Genomic DNA, 23,884 nt, shown 5'->3' with positions numbered 1-23,884 from the left:
AACTGGGCTTTCCGGAGCGGAGAATAAATAAACCGGTCGCTCGGACTTCACTCGAACGAGTACAATTTATTCAACATAAAAATATAAACAATAACATTCGATAACACAACCATGGTATGTCCATTATGCCTCAACATAAATGTTGTCTCGAATACGAGGGGTGACGGTTGCACACTGCACTTATTCCCAACAAAGATTATATCCCCTTGTTATTTTTTCGTTTTATCTTATGAAGGTATTTACCTTGACGAAAAAAATAAATTTCATATTAGTTTGCTTTTGCAAATACATAAATTAATTTCAAGGTTAGACTGACTTTGCACTACTATAACTTCGTTCCTTTGAGAGACAGAAATGTGATGTTTTCGACAACATTTAAATTGCCGTTTATACAATGTGTCCATAAACGACTTTGACAATAAGGCCAATAGATATTTAAAAAAATGTCTTCCTCCCGTTTGGATTTTTTGCTCGAGAATAATATCGAGAATAATAAAGGGGCTACAATAAAATTTCGTAAATTTACTTTAATACGATAAAAGACTTTTTAACAAATGAGTTTTTTTTTGCATTTTATTTATATCAATGCTTTCTTTTAATTCTAGAGTGCTTTGAAAATAGGTCTTATGTGCAAACGAGATTGGCTCAGAGAAAGATAAAAAAATCATTGCGTCATAGTAAGAAAGTTCTCAACACTAAGGATGCTGCCTTGATACTTTACAGGATCCGTATACGAATAGGATGTTATTATTATTTTTATTCAGTCGTTGGAAAATTCAGGCACACCAGTACTATGTCTTACTGTTAAATGACTGACTGCAGTGTAGTACAGCTACTAATAAGTTCAAGGGAAAAATATCATGTATAGACAGTATCAAATAACAATGTAAAGATGCTCCCAGTCGAACCATTCCTCGAGCATGACGACACGCCACACCGTCACTGACGCCAAATGCCCGGATGAGAAGCTGAAATTTCCTTATCCCAAATCCTAAGCCCCGTCCATCCCTAAACATTGTGAACTAACCTCGAGTCACCACGAGTACGCTGGCTCCTTCCCCTCTCTTATTAACTGTATAATAAAATGATATTGATTGTATATATCACAAAGAACCATGGCTCCGTAAAGTGTTATACACGTCTGAGCCTACCAAATAAACGAACTTGGAAAAAAAAATAACAATGTTTTGATATATTTTTCCTTTTTCTATTTTCAGAAACCGAAGGCCAGTCCACCCGCTCCGCCAACGTGCCTTGGGGGCCATTGTACTGCGTTTTGCAACAGGACGAACAAACCCTCACAACATACTGCAGCGAAGAACTTTCGGTAAGCCCCTCAACATCATCACGTTCTCCTTTGAACCCACTTACTAACCTAACATTGATCGCAATTTCCTCATCCAACTGCTGCACCTCTATCTCATGGGATATAGATATTTCCACTAACACCGAAAAAGGTAATTTCACTTACACCTGACCTACTCTATCACTAATCAAACACTTTCAATACGCGAAGCGCACGTAAAGCTCCTTTGCGTGAACGCCTCGTACGCTATCTACGATTCGACATCAGTTACAAAACAAACCTGGAGGCACAGTCTAAACATGCTTTTACTTTCGTTTCCCACCCCCTCCGTACCCGGCACAGCTGACAGACGTTCTATTTGCCGAGCTGCCTCGCGTGCGGCTCGATCAACCACCAAAGCACCAGATGAAGACGATCTGGGAGTCGGCCCACCCCACGCTGCAGGAGGAACCGGAGGAGGATGCCGGTGAACATCACATCCAGCACAACACGTCACTGCGGAGTGCTTTAGGTGAGTGGAAGCAGAAGAAAATGAAAAGCTTTTTGGTGATTTTCTTTGGTAGCTTTTTGGTACCATCAGGCGAAAAGCTCCGTGCTGAGCTACGACGGGCGAGATGTGTGACGCTCACCTAAACGCAGTTACTAACTACGACTGACCCTCATTAGACTTTAAGTCTTAAAGTTTGGTCAGTCAGTCAAATCAAATTGGGATTGGTTTACTGCAAATAGTGCACACTGGAGCGAAGGTTTGTTCAACCTAATTATATTAGAGGGAAACACTGAACTCTAATGAATCATCATTTCATTGAAGTAGGTAGTAAATATTACACATTAATTAGTTTATTAACTATGAGTGGACTAATGAGTGAGTAAAGCTTAGCGTGTTGAATATCGACGCGTTGAGGTTGAGCTAGCAGTGGTTAGATGTCGTTTCGAATGGAAGCTCAGAGAAATCAGGAAGTCGACCGATAACATTGCCTGTTCGTTTGAAGCTTTCTCGTCTCAACTTGTGCATTAGAGATTTATATGCTACGCTAAGTGGGAAAGTAAATCGATTTGAATTTGTAAATGGCTAAGGTCATTTTTATTAGCAGCTTCTGAGTGATCGTTATGGAAGTTGCATTTTTAAATAGAATTGGTTCTATCGTTCAATGTGTAGCAAGTCGCGATAGATGATCGCATTTTATCCCAACAAGTTTTGTGGAGATAACGCTCTGTCGTCAACACTAGGCAGTTATAAATATGTGTGTCACAAGCACGCCTCCATTATAAGGGCAATGAATATTGATGAGAGTCTGTTTAGTAGCTAATAGAGTGTGCTACTTTGTAGTAAACGTTAACCAGATATAGGAAGATTCATGAATTACGTATAAAAAAAGATTTTCAACCAATAACCTTCCCTTGACTAGATCGATCCGCATTGCTCGCAGTTCACAACGCAGATTTCGGTAGGGGCTGTGGAATTTGAATTTATTCGGATTCCAGGAACTATCGTGCGCCACTTCTATATTGAATAGAAGTGGCGCCAAAAAAGTACTGCACGATAGTTCCTGAAATCCGGATAAATTCGCATCCGCTCGTCCAGTTTCTGGCGGTACTGATCTGCAACAGCAACCCCTTCAACTGTCAAGCGTTGGATATTAGAACGCATCGTTCTGTTATTACGTGGGTTCATTCAAAGTTCTCACGTTCCAAGATCCGACTATTCAATCGTTGTCCTCTGTTCGGACAGACAGACAATCTTCCGAAGAGGAGCAAACAAATCTAACTCTTGATCAAACCGATACGTGTGAAAAATGTATCAATAGTTTGGTTAAGAAATTATCTGATTTCTATGGAGTGGAAAGTATGGCATTCAACGTACATTTGTTGACACATTTACCAGAAAGTGCCAAAGTAAGTAAGCCAGACACTGTGGAGCTTTGTTATTTCCATATGAAAATGCAAATGGAGTAATTTTACAAAATAGGCATGGAAACAATCCTGTAATTCAAAACATCGAACATGTTTTAATTGACGTCGATGTACATGACGGAGATTTCAGTTATCACGACCGAACATTTATTGAAAATATCCAATATAGAGCAAACAAAGCGTGTGAAAAACTTGACTATGACGATTCCTATGTCTACACAAATGAAGAGTTCTTCTGAATCGAACAAATTCTTAAAGCGAAAAATAATGCGTCTTTCATGTCAAGCATCAAAGCTTACTACAACGCAGCTATTTAAAAACATGTTTTTATATTTCAGACAATGTGTAAATGTGTCCATCAATACTAATGGCAAAGTATTGAAATTTATATCAATTTGCAAATACAATAGTTAGGGGGAATGACGGCTTTGGCAGGTTTTATTCTATTATTGGCAGGAGAGTTTTTATGACTGATTAGGTTCAAATTTGGCCTAAGCATTCTTTGCATATCAAAGAATATTGTGGCCAAATTTCATAAAATTTAGTCGACAAAAACCCCCATGCCAATAATAGAACAAAACCTGCCAAAGCCGTCTTTCCCCCTAGTTAGGGGAAGTTATTTATTTCTGGAAAAAATATTGTAACAAAATTTGTTATAACAAAGGTTGATACCTTTATATCAACATTATTTGGTACAAAAATCTACATCCAAGGTAATTGCCTACATTACGGATCAAAATCAGGTGCGCTACAAACGACAAAATCTTATACATAATGTAGGCAATTAACTTTGTGGCAGCTATTTATATTGAACGTGGTTCAAGTTATACTGAAGATGGTTACCTCCGATTTTGTCCCCAATATCTATGTAGGGTATATGGCTCAAACCTTAGCATTTTATGCTGCGGTCCTGAGATGTTATTTCGTGTCAAGATGATGATACTCTTTCCGAATAACTATGTAATTGTTATAACAGCGATGACGTTTGTAGCAAAGTGTTCGCCAAGCTGTGCTAACTACATCATCAACCAAGACATCCAAAAGAACTAGTATTGTCTAAGTGAATCCGGATCAACCGAAAAAATGAATGCAGATAAAGATGCAGTATTAGAAAAATAGTTCTTGGAATGTTTTAGGGTAACCAAGCCTGATACGTTCCGTTACAAATTATCTCTCGATCGACATTATGAACTACTATGAGCCAAAAAGCATCCTGCTAGGCGTGATATTCTGCGAGTCATGATGTCTCCACCCAGAATCTTTGGATCGACCTCGACACTCGTCCGGTCACCCATTGAGACGGGTCATTGGTTACGGGTACGGGGGAGCTTCCGACGTCGGGGAACTCCCCGTCGAGTAGGATAGATCCACCACTGGAGACTATCTGAGTAGCTTGCGAGTACGTAGAGAGCTAAATGGCTAAAAAAATGGAAAAAAGGAAACTCATCTGGTCAAAAAGCCGTTTGGCCGTATACGTTATTTGGCTTAAAATGCCGTTTGGCAGAAAGGGCCATTTGGCTAAATTGGACATATTTACTCACATTTTCAGCCGTAGACCAAATCTAGACCAACATTTGAAAAGGGCGTAACAGCCAAAATTTATTCCTTCTGATTCTTCGTCTACATATATAGCTATATATGTGGACAAAGAATCAGAAGGAATAAATTTTGGCTGTTACGCCCTTTTCAAATGTTGGTCTAGAAATGAACGTTTCAGCCATTTTCGGCTACATGACCTATTCGACCAAACGACCTGTTCAGGCAAACTGATTTTTCGGCCAAATTCGGCCGAATGACATTTTCGGTCAAACCGTTTTCGACCTATTAATTATTTCGGCCTAACGTTCAATTTTCCGAATGACTTTTGGCCATATGATTCTGACTTGATTTTTTAATAAACGATACACATATTTTCCCGTGATTCCTCAAAATTTCCTTTAAAAATAAAAAAAATCAGTTTGAATTCCAAAGAATTTCTTATGGAGCCTCCGGAAAAAATCCTTGGAAATTCTGAACAACTTCCTCGTTGAAATCCAATCTGAACAATTTCTCGCAAAAACTCCAAATATTTCCTGTGGAATTACCGTAGAATCTTTCTTGGAAATTGCGTAGAACTTCATGTGAAAGTTCCAGAGAGTTTTCCGTAAACACTTTTATAAGTTGCCCTCGGATATTGCAAACAATTTACGATGGAACTTCCGAATAATATCCCTTGCTGATTCCGAAGAACTATCCACAGAAATTCTAAAAAAAAATTCGTTAAAATTGGAAAAAAACTTCCTGAAGAAGAATCTCTCACGGAAATTCTAAATAATTTACTTACAAATCCCAAAAAAAAAATCTTTTTAAATTCCAAACAATTTTTCCTGGAATTGTTAAAATTTTCCATTTTAACGCTTTCATTGTAAATTCCAAAGATTTTTCCGGGAAATTTCAAACAATTGCTAATGGAAATTTCAATGAATTTCCAAAAAAAAATCCAAATAAATATTTTGGAAAACATAGAAGAATGTCCTGAGGAAGCTTTTCATATTTTCCGGCGAAATACAAATGATTTTCCTGATAATGTGTTTGTCTAAAGCAGGGCTGCCCAACGTACGGCCCGCGGGCCGGATGCGGCCATTGGCTCCATTTTTTGTGGCCCGTGGCGTGTTAGAAAAAAAATACTCCTTAACCGGCCCGAAAGCTTTTCTATCGAGAAGTACCTTTTTATTGCATATTACTAAATACTGTAGGTTATTAGAGTTGAGTAGAGTTGAATCTGGGCAAGCATGGAGTCAAATAATGCAGCACGGGCCAGTTTTGCTGTTTATGAGATTTTGGCAATACGGATGAAACGTTTCCAGGGCGGAGAACTTGTTAGGTAATGCATATCGGCTGTTGCTGATATGGTGAGTTCTAAAGAAAAAGCCTCCTTCAGAAGACTTGAAAACTACGTTACGTGAAAAAGCCACCTGCTTCTTATTGTCGCCTCTCACAATGGATAAAAATACTGAATTAAAAAACAATGCACAAGTAGCTGTCTTCATAAGGGGAATTGATGATCATCTTCAAATTACAAAGGAATTAACAGCTATGATCCCAATGGATGTATAGACCTGAGGAAAGCTGTTAAGACCTGTATGAATGAGCTTGAATTCTTTTTTTTTAAACTTAAGGCCTAACAACTAATGGAGCTCTGTCAATGACACGAGCGTTGTGACACTTGGAAAATAAAGCAATTTGTTTATTTGTTAATCGATTGTAAATCAGCCTCAAAAGTTAATTTGTGATATTTCTCTGCACATTGCATTTTTCACCAAAGAATCAACGATCAATATTCGTGATGAGGCGACTCTGGTTATTAAGAAAATCGATATTACCTACGCGAGAAAACTTAAGCACCACTAATTCCAAATTATGTTGACAGAAATGGAAGCAGAATACGGAGATTCGGTGTGTTATTGTGAAGTTCGTTGCCTTGTTGTTCTCTTCGAAAGGAAATCACACAATTTTTACAAGATAAAGCCAAACCAATGCCCAAGCTGCACGATCGACCTGAATAGGTGAGTTGCTTGGCCTTTATAGTACATGTCACAAAACATCTCAATAACTTAAACATAAAGCTGCAAATCAGAGATCAACACTTCGAATTTTTAATATTCAATATACAAACTATTAAAAAAATGCAACAATTTGGCACTATTGATAGTCGCAAATTGATACAGATTCAGAATTCAACAGAAATGTTCAAGTTTCTTCGCTAGTTTTTGAGAACACAGTTCCTCAACACTGTTTACTGATGTAAATAATGTACCTGGTATGTTTCAAATCTATAAAATTGACCTGTTATGCTACAATGAGCTCAACAAATTTAAGTATAAGAAAGACACGTTTTTCGTATTTTTCTCTCTCCTGAAATACACATCTGTGTGAACAACTCTCAAGAAGAATGCTATCAGTAAAAAGTATTTGTTTTTCATCATCTGCATGCGAAAGTCACCGATTGTGAAATCAATATGCGTCGAATATTCCGAGTATTCGTTCATGTTCTGTTACGTAAAAAGAGAAAGAAAATAGCACACACAAATTTGTTCAAACGTAATTAAATTGTGTTTTTCTTTAAACAATTTTAGCCGTTCTTCAAAACTAAATGCCATTTGAAAGAATATGTAAGAATATGGTTATTTTGAAAATGTATAAAAAATATGTGTAGAATATTTTCTGGCCCGCCATCAAGTGGTCATTTTGAAAACTGGCCCGTGGCTTGATAAGGTTGGGCAGGCCTGCTAAAGAAACAATGGTAATAAAAAGATCTTCATGCCGATTCACGCAGCCCGCCGCCGCCACCGCCTGAAATAGCTTTCAGCGTGACGCCGAAAATGCCGCCGCCGACCAAAATTATGACAAACGCCACCGCCGACGATTTTTGGACCGGCGTACACCTCTAACTGCACAGGTCACAAATAAATAAACATGAGGATAATCGATTGGAATCGATCTCGTGTTTTCATTCGCAAAATCACACACGTCTATACGACTTCGTATGCGCACTACACCAAACCTTGTCCACGAACGGGTTATTCTTGTACAAGGAACTTGCTTTTGCCTAATTTGGTGTTTCAGTAGATCTATTCGTTTTGACCAAAGCCTCAACGTGTAACCGTCAAACTGCGCACGTTTGTACCATTAGTTCTCTGCCATAAGTAACTCCTTACCAGTCAACGCACAGTGGGAATAAAAGGGCCCGTAACAGTACTTATTTAGATGCCGCTATTTTAGAGGTCCGAAAAAGACCCATTCTTATGTAAAAAAATCCAAGGAATCGATTGGTGATATTTTCATTGCAGACAAACCATAGTAAAGGGCCCATTTTGCCCGATTTTCCCCCAATACACAAAAAAAAACTAATTATTGAACGGAAAATTTTATTTGCCGCTCTCGGAGAGGACTCAAATATTACTCAAGTGTTGATAGAATATTGGTGAAATGGATTGCATTGAATTCTGTGCGTGACATAACTCAAAATTAGCCTATTTTGCCCTATTCTCCCCTAAACTCATGATTTAGGAAATTAAAGCTTCTGGAAAGTAATTTCTCGAGTTTAAAATGATCTTTGCTGGTGCAAATCTATTCAAAATACATGCAGTCAGATATATTCTAATCGTTTCGTGATTAAAGATTTACGAAATAGTCTATTTTGCCCGATTTTCCCCAAAATACAGCTTGAGCTTGAGCTTGATTGACTGCTCGTAGTTGCTACTCCATTATGACTAGATCAGCTGTTCTTGCATTAGGAACCAACAGATGTTTGCTTGGGACTAGCACACATCTTCAATGTACAAGTACTGGTGATCTCATTTGTTAGGTCATACTGGCGCCTGCCACGTCAGAATGCAAGTCAATATAGGGAAGGGGGGGAAATGATGATGCAATCACTCGCCCACTGCAAGCCGAATATACCTCTGCACTTGCCACGAGTTCATGCGGAATTTGTTGGAATTTCTGGGTTAGGTTGGAGAGGCAGAGGTCCGTCTTGGTTAACGAGCTGCCAATGTGATAGATAGGAGGAGGTAACTGATGGAATTTCTAATTGGATGTAGGAAACGAGCTCTATAGTTCATTTCCAATTCTATCAGATTACTGATAGAATACTCAAGTTGAAGGTATAGGAATAGTAATGGAAACGGTATGGAAGTCCATTTCCAGTTCTAACGATTGCTAGAACATGAGAAATAAAGAGAAAGATACAAAAGTAGGAAAATGGAACGGACCTGGGATTGAACCCACGACCTCCTGCGTATGAGGCAGAAGCAGTAGCCATATGACTACCAAGCCCGCTTCGAAACAAGAGAGATCACGCACTGAACTGATTAATTTTATTACCGGCCGCGCCATGCAGAACACAATAATTCGGCCGACCGCGCGATCGTTCTGCTGTCCGAAACATGATAGAACACGCACTGAACTGATTAATTTTATTACCGGCCGCGCAATGCAGAACACAATAATTCGGCCGACCGCGCGATCGTTCTGCTGTCCGAAACAAGAGAGATCACGCACTGAACTGATTAATTTTATTACCGGCCGCGCAATGCAGAACACAATAATTCGGCCGACCGCGCGATCGTTCTGCTGTCCGAAACATGATAGAACACGCACTGAACTGATTAATTTTATTACCGGCCGCGCAATGCAGAACTCAGGGACGGGAATGGTTGACATTTCTTTTTACCATTCCTTCTTCTATGCAAAAAAATAAAAACAAAACCACGGCAGCCACAGCAGCAGCCACGCCAAGCAGACGACAGTCAGCACATGCTTTTACCATTTTCTCTCCCCACAACTAATGTTTTCGTACAATAATTTCACAGCGTATAACCGTTTTTGGTGGGAAATATTTATTTCATTACTACTTGCTTGATTTAGAGACAAGAACGAATAAATCAGTACCTACGGATAGCACTCCTTCTAGGCTTTGCGCCACAGGTAATTAAACTCGATTCTGTGCTGTTTGCGCTGCGCACGAGCCGAAACAAAAAATCTCACGCAAATGTTGACCGCGCGCCGGCACGACTCTAACGTAGCAGCAAGCAAACAGTTTGCTTCATCGGAAAAATAAATGTCACGATGTCGCGTACATTTTTTTTGGCAAACTGTTCCGGCTTGTTTGGCGCAATAAATTTGATTGAAAAAAAGATAAACATTCGCATAATCAAAGTGTTTTAATGTACATTTCCCAACACTGTGCAGAACACAATAATTCGGCCGATCGCGCGATCGTTCTGCTGTCCGAAACAAGAGAGATCACGCACTGAACTGATTAATTTTATTACCGGCCGCGCCATGCAGAACACAATAATTCGGCCGACCGCGCGATCGTTCTGCTGTCCGAAACATGATAGAACACGCACTGAACTGATTAATTTTATTACCGGCCGCGCAATGCAGAACACAACAATTCGGCCGATCGCGCGATTGTTCTGCTGTGCGAAACAAGAGAGATCACGCACTGAACTCTTGCCCGATTTTCCCCAAAATACACCATAAAAACGAATTGTTCAACGGAAAATCTTATTTGCCGCTCCCGAAAAGTACTCAAATATTACTAAAATGTTGATAGAATATTGGTGAAATGGATTGCATTGAATTCTGTGCGTGACATAACTCATAATTAGCCTATTTTGCCCGATTCTCCTCTAAACTCATGATTTAGGAAATAAAAGCTTCTGGAAAGTAATTTCTCGCGTTTAAAATGATCTTTGCTGGTGCAAATCCATTCAAAATACATGCAGACAGATATATTCTAATCGTTTCGTGATTAAAGATTTACGAAATAGTCTATTTTGCCCGATTATCTCCTAAATTCGTGATTTAGTCTAGTACAATGATCTAGTACGTGTACGATACTACTTCAAACCCGCAATAGAGCTACTGGTAATCTTTCTCCGTCATATTAATATTACTGAAGGTGATGTTCTGTTTATAAATTCCATATAGGGTAAAACGTCCTATCGTTGTGGTATGTCCTAATGTTGCGGTAGTGTTAAAATAGTCCATTCTGGATATAATAGCATTAAAAACAATTGTGGATACGCTAAAACTCGTCGAATTACCGACTAGAACAGCTTTTGTTTGACAAAATTCCGTTCAAAATTATGAAAAATCAACATTTTTCATTAAAAATTTGAATCCTTTGAGCCTATTATTGCGGTAGTGCTAAGGTCCTATTGTTGCGGTATCGATTTCCATAAGAATTGCATGCAATACCGTAACAATAGGACTGACCTTGGAAAAATGTCGCAACGATAGGCAACTGCGTCCTATTATTGCGGTAGTTTGTTTTTATTGTGATAAAAACAAAACAACATAAGTTTAGCACAATTGACGTAATATTTACGAATCTATAATTAACGAGCAACCTATTCGACTACTGCAGTGTGGAAAAAGTCCAACAGGTAATTTTTAAAGAATTTTCGAAGTCAATTTTGTTTTGACACGGTGCTTAACCCCTCCATAATAGGTCGTTTTGCCCTATATGTAGATATGGAAATATTAAATTAATTAATTAATTAAATATATATATATATATATATATATATATATATATATATATATATATATATATATATATATTAAGGTGGCTCAAAAAACACTTTTTCAAATTTTTTGATGGGCCGCCCTCTTATTCGGTTCTACTTGATGCCCTGATGCTCTGGACAAAATTTCAGCCAAATCGGTCAACGATTGGACGGTGCTAAATTCGTTGGAAGTTTATATGGAAAAATGTATGCAGAAACATCCAAAAACAGTGATTTGCAGTTGGACGGCACAATTTACGATCAAGAACCATGATGCTCATTCAGTTCTTGTGAAATAAAATACAGAATGTTATGCTGAAAACCGCGAGAAGATTAGAGTTTATTACGCAAAGATATTAGCATTTTACTGGAGTGTTGTAGGGGTGAATTTATTTCTTTTCAAAGGTAAAAGAAACGAAATTTGCTCAAACCCCACTGCAGAGAAATGCTAATAACTTAGCCGGGCAAACTCGAATCTTCTCGCGATTTTCTGCATAACATTCTGTATTAAATTCTACAAGATCTGAATGAGTATCATAGTTCTTCATGGTAAGTTGTGTAGTCCAGCTACAATTTACTGTTTTTGGATGTTTCTGCATACATTTTTGCATAAAAACTCCCAACGAGTTTAGCACCGCCCAAACGTTGACCGATTTAGCTGAAAGTTTGTCCAAAGCACCAGGGCATCAAATAGAACCGGATAAGAAGGCGGCCCATCGAAAAAATTGAAAAAAAGTTTTTCCCATGCTAATTTGAGCCACCCTAATATATATTTATATATATATATATATATATATATATATATATATATATATATATATATATATATATATATATATATATATATATATCAGGTTATCAGGAACAATTGATTAATGCTGTTTGATTATTATAGCCATTAATTTAGAAAATTCCTGATAACTGACTTCCCAACAAATATTGCAAGCTGAAAGAACGCTTATTAAGTTGAAAATAGGCTTCTTCAGCCAAAAAAACATGCTTATTCAGCCTAAATTGTTTGTTGGGTTTTTTCATAAGAAAATGCAAAAATGTTCTACATCGGGTTCTGTTTCTACACAATTTACATTTTCTCAGTTTTGCGCTTATCTAAAATGTTTACTGAACCATACCGTACCGTACATTTTGATTATTTCGGATTTTTAGGAACATGTTGCATAGATTTTGATGGTAAGTTGTAGCCACACGATCAAAAATACAACCGAAGGAAAATCGTGTGAAAACAGAATCCTGTGTATATGATCAGTTTCGGCATCTATAAATAATAAAACACATAATTAGGCCCTTGCAGACCTTCACAAAAGAAACTGTATTTGGATGTGTTAGATTGGATCATCGTCGTCGTCGCTGGATTCTGTGAACTCAGATTCAGAATGAGATTCTGAATCGTAAGATTCGTCGAAATCCGTTTCCGAAGTATCGTCGGTAAGGCTTTCTTGTGTAGACTCTTCAAAGTAGAACCTCATCTTTAATTTTATATAATTCGTTTCTAGGGTGTATTTTGGGGAAAATCGGGCAAAACAGACTATTTCGTAAATCTTTAATCACGAAACGATTAGAATATATCTGTCGCATGTATTTTGAAAGGATTTGCACCAGAAAAGATCATTTTAAACGCGAGAAATTACTTTCCAGAAGCTTTTATTTCCTAAACCATGAGTTTAGGGGAGAATCGGGCAAAATAGGCTAATTTTGAGTTATGTCACGCACAGAATTCAATGCAATCCATTTCACCAATATTCTATCAACATTTGAGTAATATTTGAGTCCTCTCCGAGAGCGGCAAATACAATTTTCCGTTCAATAATTCGTTTTTTTGGTGTATTTTGGGGAAAATCGGGCAAAATGGGCCCTTTCCTATGGTTTGTCTGCAGTGAAAATATCACCAATCGATTCCTTGGATTTTTTTTACATAAGAATGGGTCTTTTCCGGACCTCTAAAATAGCGGCATCTAAATAAGTACTGTTACGGGCCCTTTTATTCCCACTGTGAACGGTGCTATTGCTAGGGGAGGCCCTTTTACCTTCCGTAAGATGTTACCTGGAAGTCGTAGCACCCATGCAGATAATCTTTGTAGACGAATCCTATTCGAGAAGTTCTCAGGTCGTAATTTTTCAACCTCTTGGGCACTATGATGTAGCAGTCTTGGCCGAAGTTCTTCCTCAGTGTCATCCGCAATCGCAGTCTTTCGCCATTCAGAGGTTGGTCTTGACAAAAACGATGGACCAGCGAACCATCTACATCTTATATCAAAACTAGGAAGTCCAGTCCACTTCGTGCCTTCATCGGCGACATTATCCTTCCCCTGAATCCAATTCCATTCGTTGACATCAGTTGCCTCTAAAATTTCCGCGACACGGAAGGCAACAAATTGGGATAAAAATAGATCATGTACTGTGGCAATAACACGAGCGAGCCATTCTACTCGACGGGGAGTTCCCCGACGTCGGAAGCTCCCCCGTACCCGTAACCAACGACCCGTCTCAATGGGTGACCGGACGAGTGTCGAGGTCGATCCAAAGATTCTGGGTGGAGAGAACTTCCGGTTCAATAGTGCCCCGAAGAATTGAAACCGGTGCATTTGTACGCCTCGGATAGCATTTGTACGCCTCGAACGACTCGGATAGTCGCCGACGGCGGATCTAACCTAAGGAGCGCTTAGTGGCCTATGAACGACCGTTTCCTTTGGTAGGAGTCGAATATTTCGGTCCTCATTTTGTCAACGTTGAAAGACGGTCGGAGTAACCTTGGTAACCTGCCTGGTTATGCGCATCGTACCATACAATGATGAGGCCATCTCCCTACTATAATCGGGGAAAGCGTCCCAGCTTTTAGCCGACTATTACAAAAACGGTGGATTGCAGAATACACGCCTATTACAACATGATCGATCCTACAAAACTAATCAGCATTGGAAACATAGTAACCATGGTTGATCCCAGCTTTCCTCGGAACTGGATGGACAAATGCGATCGATTATAAAGCGACTCATAAAAAAAAATGTTTCTAGGAAATTTTAACGACATAGTAATAATAAATCTGTTACCTATCAAAACCTGTATAAGAACTGGGCCTATACAAAAATGACAGATTCTCCTTGTTGATATTGTAACGGGAGGGGAAGGGGGGGAAAAGGAAAGAATGAAACAACATTCACTTAAGCGCCAGGCAGGTGCGAACCTGCCGCGAAGCAGCGTGTGTATCTCCAATCCCGTACCCGGCTGAAGACTTCAGGGCGAGTCCTTATCTTAAACCTCCAATCCGAAACCGAACTTCAGCAAAGCCTGAAACCGACAACAACTAACCCGCAAAATATATTACAACTCTAGGGTGGATTGGTGACCTTTGAATGTTTTCCAGATCCAGAGCCTATACTATTTCGAACCCGATCGTTGGCCACAGTAAGACTTTCCCTCTAATTGACCACCAATCGATACAGAACAATACAGGGCTTAATCATTTCGTAGGTTTAAACAATTTTCGTTTAATGGTTTTGTCTCTCTACCTGGTGTTGCATTTTTGTCTTAATCTACGGTTAGTAGGTTTTTCAATTTTTCGATTTTTCTTTCGTGACTTGCCCAATACGGCCGATGCGCGCGCTGCTCAATTTGCCCTTCACGATGACGTCACGAGCCCGATCGAGAACGCCTCTGGTTGTGGATTTTCGTACTAACGGTTCGCGTCGTGAGACTCACAGCAGGTCATGTACCGATGTAGTGATGAGGGCGGTTGTTTCGGTAGGGGAATTCACACGTTGTCAACACCAGAGCTTTTCCCGCTTATCTGTCACCGGAAGTATCGTAAAGCTTTGAACCTTGGTAGCCTATAGCCGCATCGGCCGGAGGAGTGACTCACTGGCGTTCGAGGAGTGGCACAGCGGTGCAATAGACTGGTCCCTGGGGTTTAGACCTGTGTTTGAAGTAAAATCTTTAAACGTTTTTTTTACGAATCTGCACAGGAAATCTAACCTCAATATCGGAATTTTACCTTTAATCGTTTTTACTGGATTTCTTCGGTAGTGCTTCGGGTAGTCAACTTCCTAATCACAATTTGAGCCTAGCGGAATATCATGACCTTGCCATGACCATGTGACTTACAGTTTTTATTATTTTTTTAGCTCTTGCGTTGTATAAGATCAGTGGGAGAGTAAAAGAGAGAACTAGTGGCACGCAGCGCTGATCTGCACCACCTAATCGATTCGTTTTGGGATCCGCAAGGTTTGTATATACAAAAAATTGGTGAATTTAACGGGGAAATATAAAAAATCATTAGAATACAATTTTGGGTCAGCTGTTGAGGAAAACGAAACAAACGCATGAAAATTGATATAGAGTGCGGTGCTGCAAACAGTTCATTGTGACATTTGCTACACCCGGGCAAAGCTGTTTTTTTTTGTTTTTAGCCTATTACTTACTGAGTTGATCATATATTTTACTACTGTTCTAATTCGATTAGAGTAGTCCGTTTTTGTGTAAAGCCATAGTTCGGATGCCATTGTTCGAATCTTTTTTTAGATGAATATACATCTGAGGAGGGTCAAATATCGCAGTTACTGGTTGACGATCGAGCACTGTAGACGAGCGTACCCCATAGCTCCATCCGCTAAACACGTTTTCCAGTGACTGGACGAAGGTTGGTGAGAGGGCTGGGAATCGAACCCATGACCGCCCGCTTATAAGGCGAACGTGTAGCCAACTACGCTACGGGACTCCCCTAAAGCTGGGTTTCTTTCGCTAGTTTTGCATAAATTTTTACTTGGCACAACCTTTCTACTCTGTGGTCAAACTTTGAGAGAGAGTTTTACCCAAGGCTGGAACCTTTTGTCTCTAGTCGATCCCGAGGCTATTGTTCCTGTTCTCGTGCTTCCATCCGCACGGCTTCAACATCCAAAATCGCCAACTTGAACCAACTCCTTCGGTCTGTCAGATGGGTCGAGAACAAAGATGGGAAACGCTATCGCTATTATGGCTCTATATGCGAAGGGTAACTTCGAATGCTGTTGGCATTTGAATTTTTTTTAAGGACAGGGCTCATGATATACATAATTTTCTATGTTTAAAAAAACAGCATTAGGGATCTAATATAACTCTTAAATGAATCTAATGGGAAAGGTTGTAACTTTGTTACAATATCTTCAAATCTCATGTAGACTTGGTCCACCAAGTCGGTGATCTCCAAATCAATTATTTGCTTCTTTATTCCATTTTTTCCTCGGGAGTTCCCTTTTAACTTATGATTCCGTTACTTAATTCCGTACGGTTAATCTCATTTACCTACAATTCTTGCTGACAACGTCGTCTTTTTAAGTTGAACAAATCACTATGTTTTACGATTCTGAAGCCTAGCTGATAATTGCTCCCATCCGATCACCTATCATCAAGACATGACCTGTCGTAGTTAATTTGCTACTGCTAAATTATCCATTTTGCTCGTAGCCTGATATCAACCTACATAAATTGGCTAATGAGTTGACGGGGTGTATATGCGTTCGCGCCACTTAGCGAGACGCCATCATCAGTGCACTCTCAACAGTTCTATATCGTCGCTACCTAGTGGACTGCCTTGTACGATGGAAAGTGTTTCCTTCACCCACCAGAGCGGGCCCCGTGCATATGTGGGCGAGCTTTGTGGAGACATGCAAACGATGATCGATCGACATTTCAACGACATACTTCGGCCACACAGTTGACGGGAACAGTGTCGCGTTCAATTCCAGTCATGTGGATGATATCATCAGCACCTTGGTCAGCAATATCGCTCTTAATTGTGTCGAGGTTCAGTTTCTGGTGTTTCGGTCTGTGTTATGCAGTTAGGAAAACAAATAAAACTGATCGTAACAAAACATGCATAATAGAAAAATTAATGATCGTAGGACATGAAGGCATGCAGCGAATTTCAATTTCGATTGGTTGTAAACTTACATTCGTAACGTGATTGCTTCCGTGATCCCGTTTTATTTTTAATTAGAAATTTAATTTGTTGCCGATTAGCAGACAAATTGTTCTTGTTGACCCGGTTTCCCTTTGTCGCAGCCGAGCTTCTCGGTCAAACTGTGATCAGGGCAGACCAAATGAAAGATGCGATGAAATTGAGTTGCGTGGCTACCGTTATGTTAACTCAGCACCTCAGTACGGTGTGTTTTGGCTGAACCACATAATAAGAAATGAAATGTTATAATTTCCTCGCACAACTTTATGCCGCATCATCAGCGAAATTGCTGGGGGGTAAAGCAGCCCAGTGGCGAAAGGCATAGTGACAAGAAAAACTACTCAATTATTTAATTGCCAACGTGCTTTCTTTCAGCAACAGTGCGACGCGATGACGGCTGAATGAAGAGGTGATGTTGCTATCTATCCGGGGCTGAGAAATGAGCGAAAGAGTTGTTAATTCATAAAAATAACCGCGTTCCAAAGTTCTATCAGCTTCCTGGTTTATTCTTCATTCCGCGATCAACGTTCAGAGCGGGAAAGAGTTGAACAATCATTTTCCGCTACTCTGTGTTTATTAAATGCGGAATCTGATCTTCCGGCAAGGGGGTCAACTTTTTTATGCAATTCCCAGCCAACAGCTCGGTTGATGAGAAAAAAGTTTTCAGATAAAATGAAAAAAAAAATCGCGTCTTTTGTAGGCCTGTAACTTGAAGATTATTTAGACCTTGCTCCAAATTCTCTTTCAGTTCAGATTCAGATAAGGAACCGTACACGAATTATTCAGCGTAAAAAGTGCACATTATTGGTCAATATAGATCACTTGAATCACTATTACTCCATGGCTTCCACAGCTGTCCGAACGTAGACTATCCTTTCTGCAAGCCGAACTGTCTGTTCGACAGGCCTTTTCAGCTTTTTCATATTTCAGAATTTTTTTCAAGGTCACTCTCTCTAGCAGTTTACCGACAATATTAGGCTTTCTCGTTTTCATGGATTTGTGAAAGCGGTGGAGACCATAACGCAGCTTCATGTTGAGGGAAAAGTCCTTCGACGATGATTTATCGTTTTCGGGGACCCTTCAGCAGGGCTTTTTATCTTTGAAATAACGGCTCTTTAGTCGTCTTCCCAAAGATTCACGTTAATGTGCTTTCGTGCTGAGCCTAATTGCATTGTAAAATGCAGCTATGTAGGGTAAATCACTACTTGGGCCTATGGACCCCATTCCCGGCTCACTGCACAGAAAGCTAATGATTTATACTGTTTAGTAGCCGTAGGTTTATGATTGATCATTTTAAAAAAGTCTCCTATTTATCTCGCACAATACTCAATATTTTTCAACCATTTATTTCACTCCTAATCGATCCAATTATAGAAAATAAAAATGTAGATTTCAAACTTTTGCTCTTCGTTGCAACACCACTGAGCCGAAGTGATTCTTTCCACTTTTACAAAACGGTATCATCAAATAAACACCTACCTGAAAATCGTCACAGTGCTCGATACAACCATTGCTTCAGGCTGTTTATCACCACACAATAATGCTAAACTCACGCACTTTAATCTTTTGTAATTGTTCGTATCACTAGATTTTATATAAACATATTGGAATACATTTAAAAATGTATCCTCAAACCGAACAAAAAATCACCTCGGCCCAAGAATTTCTAGCTGTACAGTGCTGCCAAAAGGCCATAAGTCTTATTTTAGTATGAAGATAATCCTTCATCGTTAATAGGAAAACTGTCTAATACGTTGAAGCTATCATGTTATTTATAATTCTCTCGATTTCAAAAGGTGGAAAAGATATTGTTTTTAAGTGTTTGGAAGAAATTTGGATGAGTAAATATATCTTCTCAACCAAATAAAAATGATTATGAATAATACCATCTGGCATCTTGTTGTCGTGGAACGTGCATATTTTTGTTTACGTTGCATTTTCTACCGTCCCGAGAGAGAGAATGAGAGTAAGATGTTGAGAGATTGAGTAAAATATTGCGTATGCCGAGGAGATTTGGGGTATGCCGGATAAGCAATCGCCTATGACTGAAATGAGTGCTGCACCATGTTAATTTAAATCAAATAAAAGCTTTTTCAAGCGGTGTTTAGCAAGAATAACTATTTTTGAAGCAGAGGTGAACCCCATCGCAATATTACACGGCCCACAAAATTCAGAAAAGTTGCCCCTAGTCATAAATATCAATTAAATAATGCAGTCGTGCGCATGTTAGGCCGGGAATGGGGTGAGAAACCCTATGGTATGCTTGTGCAATTGTTTCTGTCAACTCTTCTACTCATAGGTTCAGAAGATTGGGTTAGAATCCAACCGTTTCGGAGAAAATATGTTTGATGAAATTTTCAATATTCTAGCTCCGCTCACTTGTCTACCCTCCAAGTATATCTATGTGGCAACTATGGACGTCGATGGTGATCCAGGGTTAAAATTTCAATCATGTATATAATAGCCCTGTTTGTCTGTCCGGTGACTAGCCAACCAGACGCAGCACGCGGGGAAATTCTCACAAAAAAATAAAATATTTGACCCTTCAATTCTTTTTTACTGTCAGATGCAGAAAATAAAACCAGTGACAATCTTAGACAACCAGACACAGCGTTTGATGAAAAATATCACAGACAACAGACGTTGAAAAATTTGATTTTTTTTAATGCAGAAAAGAATCTATCACTCTTAAAAAACACTTACCATGGGCGCTATTGCGTCCACGAATAAACTAGTTTACAATAATGATGAGGGGATGAATAGGCCAAGTTGTGTATGCCATCTATCAGGACCAGATTGGTACGGGTCTCCAGTTTATTAGATCCAGTTGTCCGCCGTATGCCCACCAAGTTGGGGATTGCTTTTTTAAGCGCTGTTCTCCAAGGTAGATATAATAGTTGGCTTCATTTACCTTATAAATACCCTTCTGGCATAGAAGAAGGGTCGTCTGGTCGAAAGTAATTTGGTAATAGCAGGGGTTCGAGAATACTGATCTGGGGGACGTCTGCGACGATGTCGTGCGCATTGGAACTCGCTGATTGAGACCCGAAATGTCATTGCCGACAGGTAATTGTTGATGATTTTCACCAAGTAGCTGGAAAGATTGTAGCGTTGTAGTTTGTACACCAGGCCATCATGCCATACATTGTCGAATGCCTTCTTGACATCGAATAAGGCCATGGCGGATGTTTTTGAGACAAACTTGTTCCGTCTGAGGACGTTGGTAACTCGGGTCAGTTGGTGTACGGTTGATCGACCGCGTCGAAAACCAAACTGTTCCTCGAGCAAGATGTTGTGGTGTTCGACAGACTCAAGTAACCAGCTGTGAATCGCCTTTTCAAACAGCTTGGATAACCCTGAGAGAAGGCTGATGTGACGATAACTATTTGGAGAGGAAGGATCCTTCCCAGACTACCGGATGGGAATGACTTTCGCATGCTTCCAGGACAATGGAAAGTAGCTGAGTCGCAGACACTGATTAAATATCAGCGAAATGTGCTCGTTAACGGCTTCTTCCTGTGGACTGGCGATGCCCTGTCCAAGATTGTGCGAGCTGACGAAGTGACGACCTATTTCGGTAACCTTCTTTGCAGGATTTATCAAGCGATCCTTAGAGCCATTGCTCTCTAAAAGGATTAAAGGTGGAATGGGTCGAGGCTTAGATTTTAGAATTCTGGTTAGCTTCGGACGGCTTAGCACAGTCTGGGAGAGCGCGGATCTATTTCTGAGGTCCACCATTCTGGCTTGGATAATTTTAGTCATGCGATTGCACCGGGTCTTAAGCGCAGGCAGCCCAGTACGTTGGTACTACCTGCGAGTGATATTTCGCCGAAAGATAAAATCTTTGGTAAGTGGGTGTTTCTTACCAGCTGGGCCTTTTGAACATGCTGCTCGTGGGCTACGGAGAGCGCCTCCTGGGTGGCGTGCAGCTGCTCGTCGACGCCTTCGGATGACATCGGATGCCACTGGTAGTCGGTGTTTTCGTCCACGCACCGTTGAAACCGACCCCAGTTGACTTGGTGATATTTACGCCGGGTTAGCTCGTGACCATTCACCGAAGTTCCAATTTCCACTACCACCGGATAGTGGTCCGAGCTGAGCTCCTAGAAAACGACCGGCTGGGAGACGTGATCGTTCATGCTCTTGATGGAAGATGTCGAGCGTTGCATGAGCCCTGTACCGTGTCAACCGAGTAGGGCTGCCAGGCTGCTCCTCGACATTGACTTGTGTGGGACAGTAATTACTTGATCTTGATCTTGAAAACCATTCTTAGAGCTGAATAAAACTTGAAATGTTACTTGGGAAGTCACGATAAAAATATTGAGACAAGTTTCATCTAGGATAAGTTAAAGTTAGCTAAATAATTTATCTCATGACTCGTTGATATTTAATCTGATTTAATTCTAAGCTTTTATCCTGAACTAGTCGACCCGGCAGACGTTGTCCTGCGTAGTAGGCTAAGATTCCCATGTGAAATTTCCATACGAATCCTAATTTTAGTTTTTACGATTTGCAAAACCTTACGCGTAATTTTTGCATGAGGAAACATCATATAAACCCGTCGGAAACAATAATGAACATATCTGCTGAAGGAATGAAGAAAATCCGTCTAGCCGTTTTCGAGTTATGCGGATACGAACACAGACCATTTCATTTTTATTATATAGGATTTCTTACCCCATTCCCGGCCTAACATGCGTACGACTGCATTATTTAATTGATATTTATGACAGGAAGCAACTTTCCCTGAATTTTATGGACTGTATAATACTGCAATGGGGTTCACTTCTGCTTAAAAAATAGCTATTCGTGCTAAATATCGTTCAAAAAAGCTTTTATTTGATTTAAAATAACGAGGTGCAGCACTCATTTCAGTCATAGCGATTTGCCATTCCGGCACACGTAAAACCAGTTCCCGGCCTAAACAAAATTTTACTCGATCTCTCAACATTTTACTCTCATTCTCTCTCGGGACGGTAGAAAATGAGACGTAAACAAAAATATGCACGTTCCACGACAACAAGATGCCAGATGGTATTATTCATAATCATTTTTATTTGGTTGAGAAGATATATTTACTCATCCAAATTTCTTCCAAACACACGCTTAAAATCAATAACACAGAGATGTGTTTGCATCACACAAAACGGACCTAATGCGGAACATCCCCTAGATGAGCGATAGTTACACAGCCACAAAAATAGCTCGTGTGGTTTTATTGCAGCTAGGATTTCAATATTTTCAACAATATTTGCTTCCTCATGAAACAAGGAATCTGTACAAACGTTTACATGTTGAAAAGGACCGTTATCACGACCGTACGAGGCTTTTTTGTGCCTGTGTAACTGTCGCTCATCTAGGGGATGTTCCACATTAGGTCCGTTTTGTGTGATGCAAACACATCTCTGTGTTATTGATTTTAAGCGTGCACATAAAAACAATATTCTTCTCACCTTTTGAAATCGAGAGAATTATAAATAACATGATAGTGCCAACGTATTAGCAGTTTTCCTGTTAACGATGGCAGCACGGGGCGGCTAGAAGTTCTTGGGCCGAGGTGATTTTTTGTTCGGTTTGAGAATAAATTTTCAAATGTATTCTTATATGTTTAAATAAGTTCTAGTGAAACAAACTAATAGGAAGAATTGAAGTGCGTGTGTTTAGAATTATGGTGTGGTGATTAACAACTTAAAGCAATGGTTGTATCGAGCACTGTAACGATTTTCAGGTAGGTGTTTATTTGATGATACCGTTTTGTAAAAGTGGAAAGAATCACTTCGGCTCAGTGGTGTGACAACGGAGAGCGAAGTTTTGAAATCTACATTTTTATTTTCTACAATTGGATCAATTAGGAGTAAAACATGTGGTTGAAATATATTGAGTATTGTGAAAGATAAATGGGAGACTTTTTAAAAATTATCAATCATAGACCTACGGCTTCCAAACAGTATAAATCATTAGTTTTCTGTGCAGTGAGCCGGGAATCGGGTCCATAGGCCCAAGTAGTGATTTACCCTAGATAGATAAGAATATGCGTAATGGCAACTTTTATAACACAACTTATAGGGAAAGTGACAGTTGTGTAAATAATTCTCGAAATATTAAGCATCAAAGTTAAATATCCGTAAAAATTTCGGCTTTTTTAGAAAAGCTATCTTGAGTGGATGATGGTAAGTTACAGACAGAAGTCTTTACTGCTTAATAATAATTTTGATCGAATTTTGCTTACATCACATTTATTGAATTCGATGTCCTCGTCATCGGCAGGTGCGGATGCACATGCGGCGTCAGCAGGAAATGTGCGCGTGTGGAACGCGCTGGGACTTGGTACCATGATGCGTCGTCATAGTGGGGTTAGTGATAGCTTCAGTTCAACTAAATTAGTCTATTTAATTATTTATAAACTAGAAAGTAAACAATTATTGTGAGAAAGAAATATATCCACGCAAAATACTGGACACTTTTACAAGCGGAATCATTCGAGGGTAAAGGGTGCTCATCAGGATGTGCGGTTGTAACGGTGGGAGGATTGGAATCGCTCGAGGAAGAACCGCGATGGTTGGATAATTCACCACGTTGAGTACAAGAACACGGTTCTTTTTCGGTAGCGTCTTCTTCGGTGGATGCCTTCTTCCGGATTTCCAGGAATTTTGGGTT

At 39.7% G+C, this 23,884-nt stretch overlaps 1 protein-coding gene across 2 annotated transcripts in view; it reads left to right on the top strand.

Annotated features, from left to right (window-relative positions):
* The window catches only part of LOC134220092 (ras GTPase-activating protein raskol), a 654,763-nt gene that overhangs the window by 159,198 nt on the left and 471,681 nt on the right, over positions 1-23,884 (top strand). The window contains exons 3-5 of one of the 2 annotated variants that reach the window (XM_062699063.1): positions 1,218-1,327; positions 1,434-1,457; positions 1,649-1,817. In XM_062699063.1, coding sequence (XP_062555047.1) covers positions 1,218-1,327; positions 1,434-1,457; positions 1,649-1,817 — 303 coding nt within the window. The remainder of the gene's footprint in view (positions 1-1,217; positions 1,328-1,433; positions 1,458-1,648; positions 1,818-23,884) is intronic. The other variant, XM_062699064.1, reaches the window with a different exon arrangement.

The sequence above is a fragment of the Armigeres subalbatus genome, chromosome 3, assembly GCF_024139115.2.
Source record: "Armigeres subalbatus isolate Guangzhou_Male chromosome 3, GZ_Asu_2, whole genome shotgun sequence".
NCBI lineage: Eukaryota > Metazoa > Arthropoda > Insecta > Diptera > Culicidae > Armigeres > Armigeres subalbatus.
The sequence above is the reverse complement of the archived record's forward strand: the minus strand, read 5'-3'. Positions and strand labels throughout refer to the sequence as shown.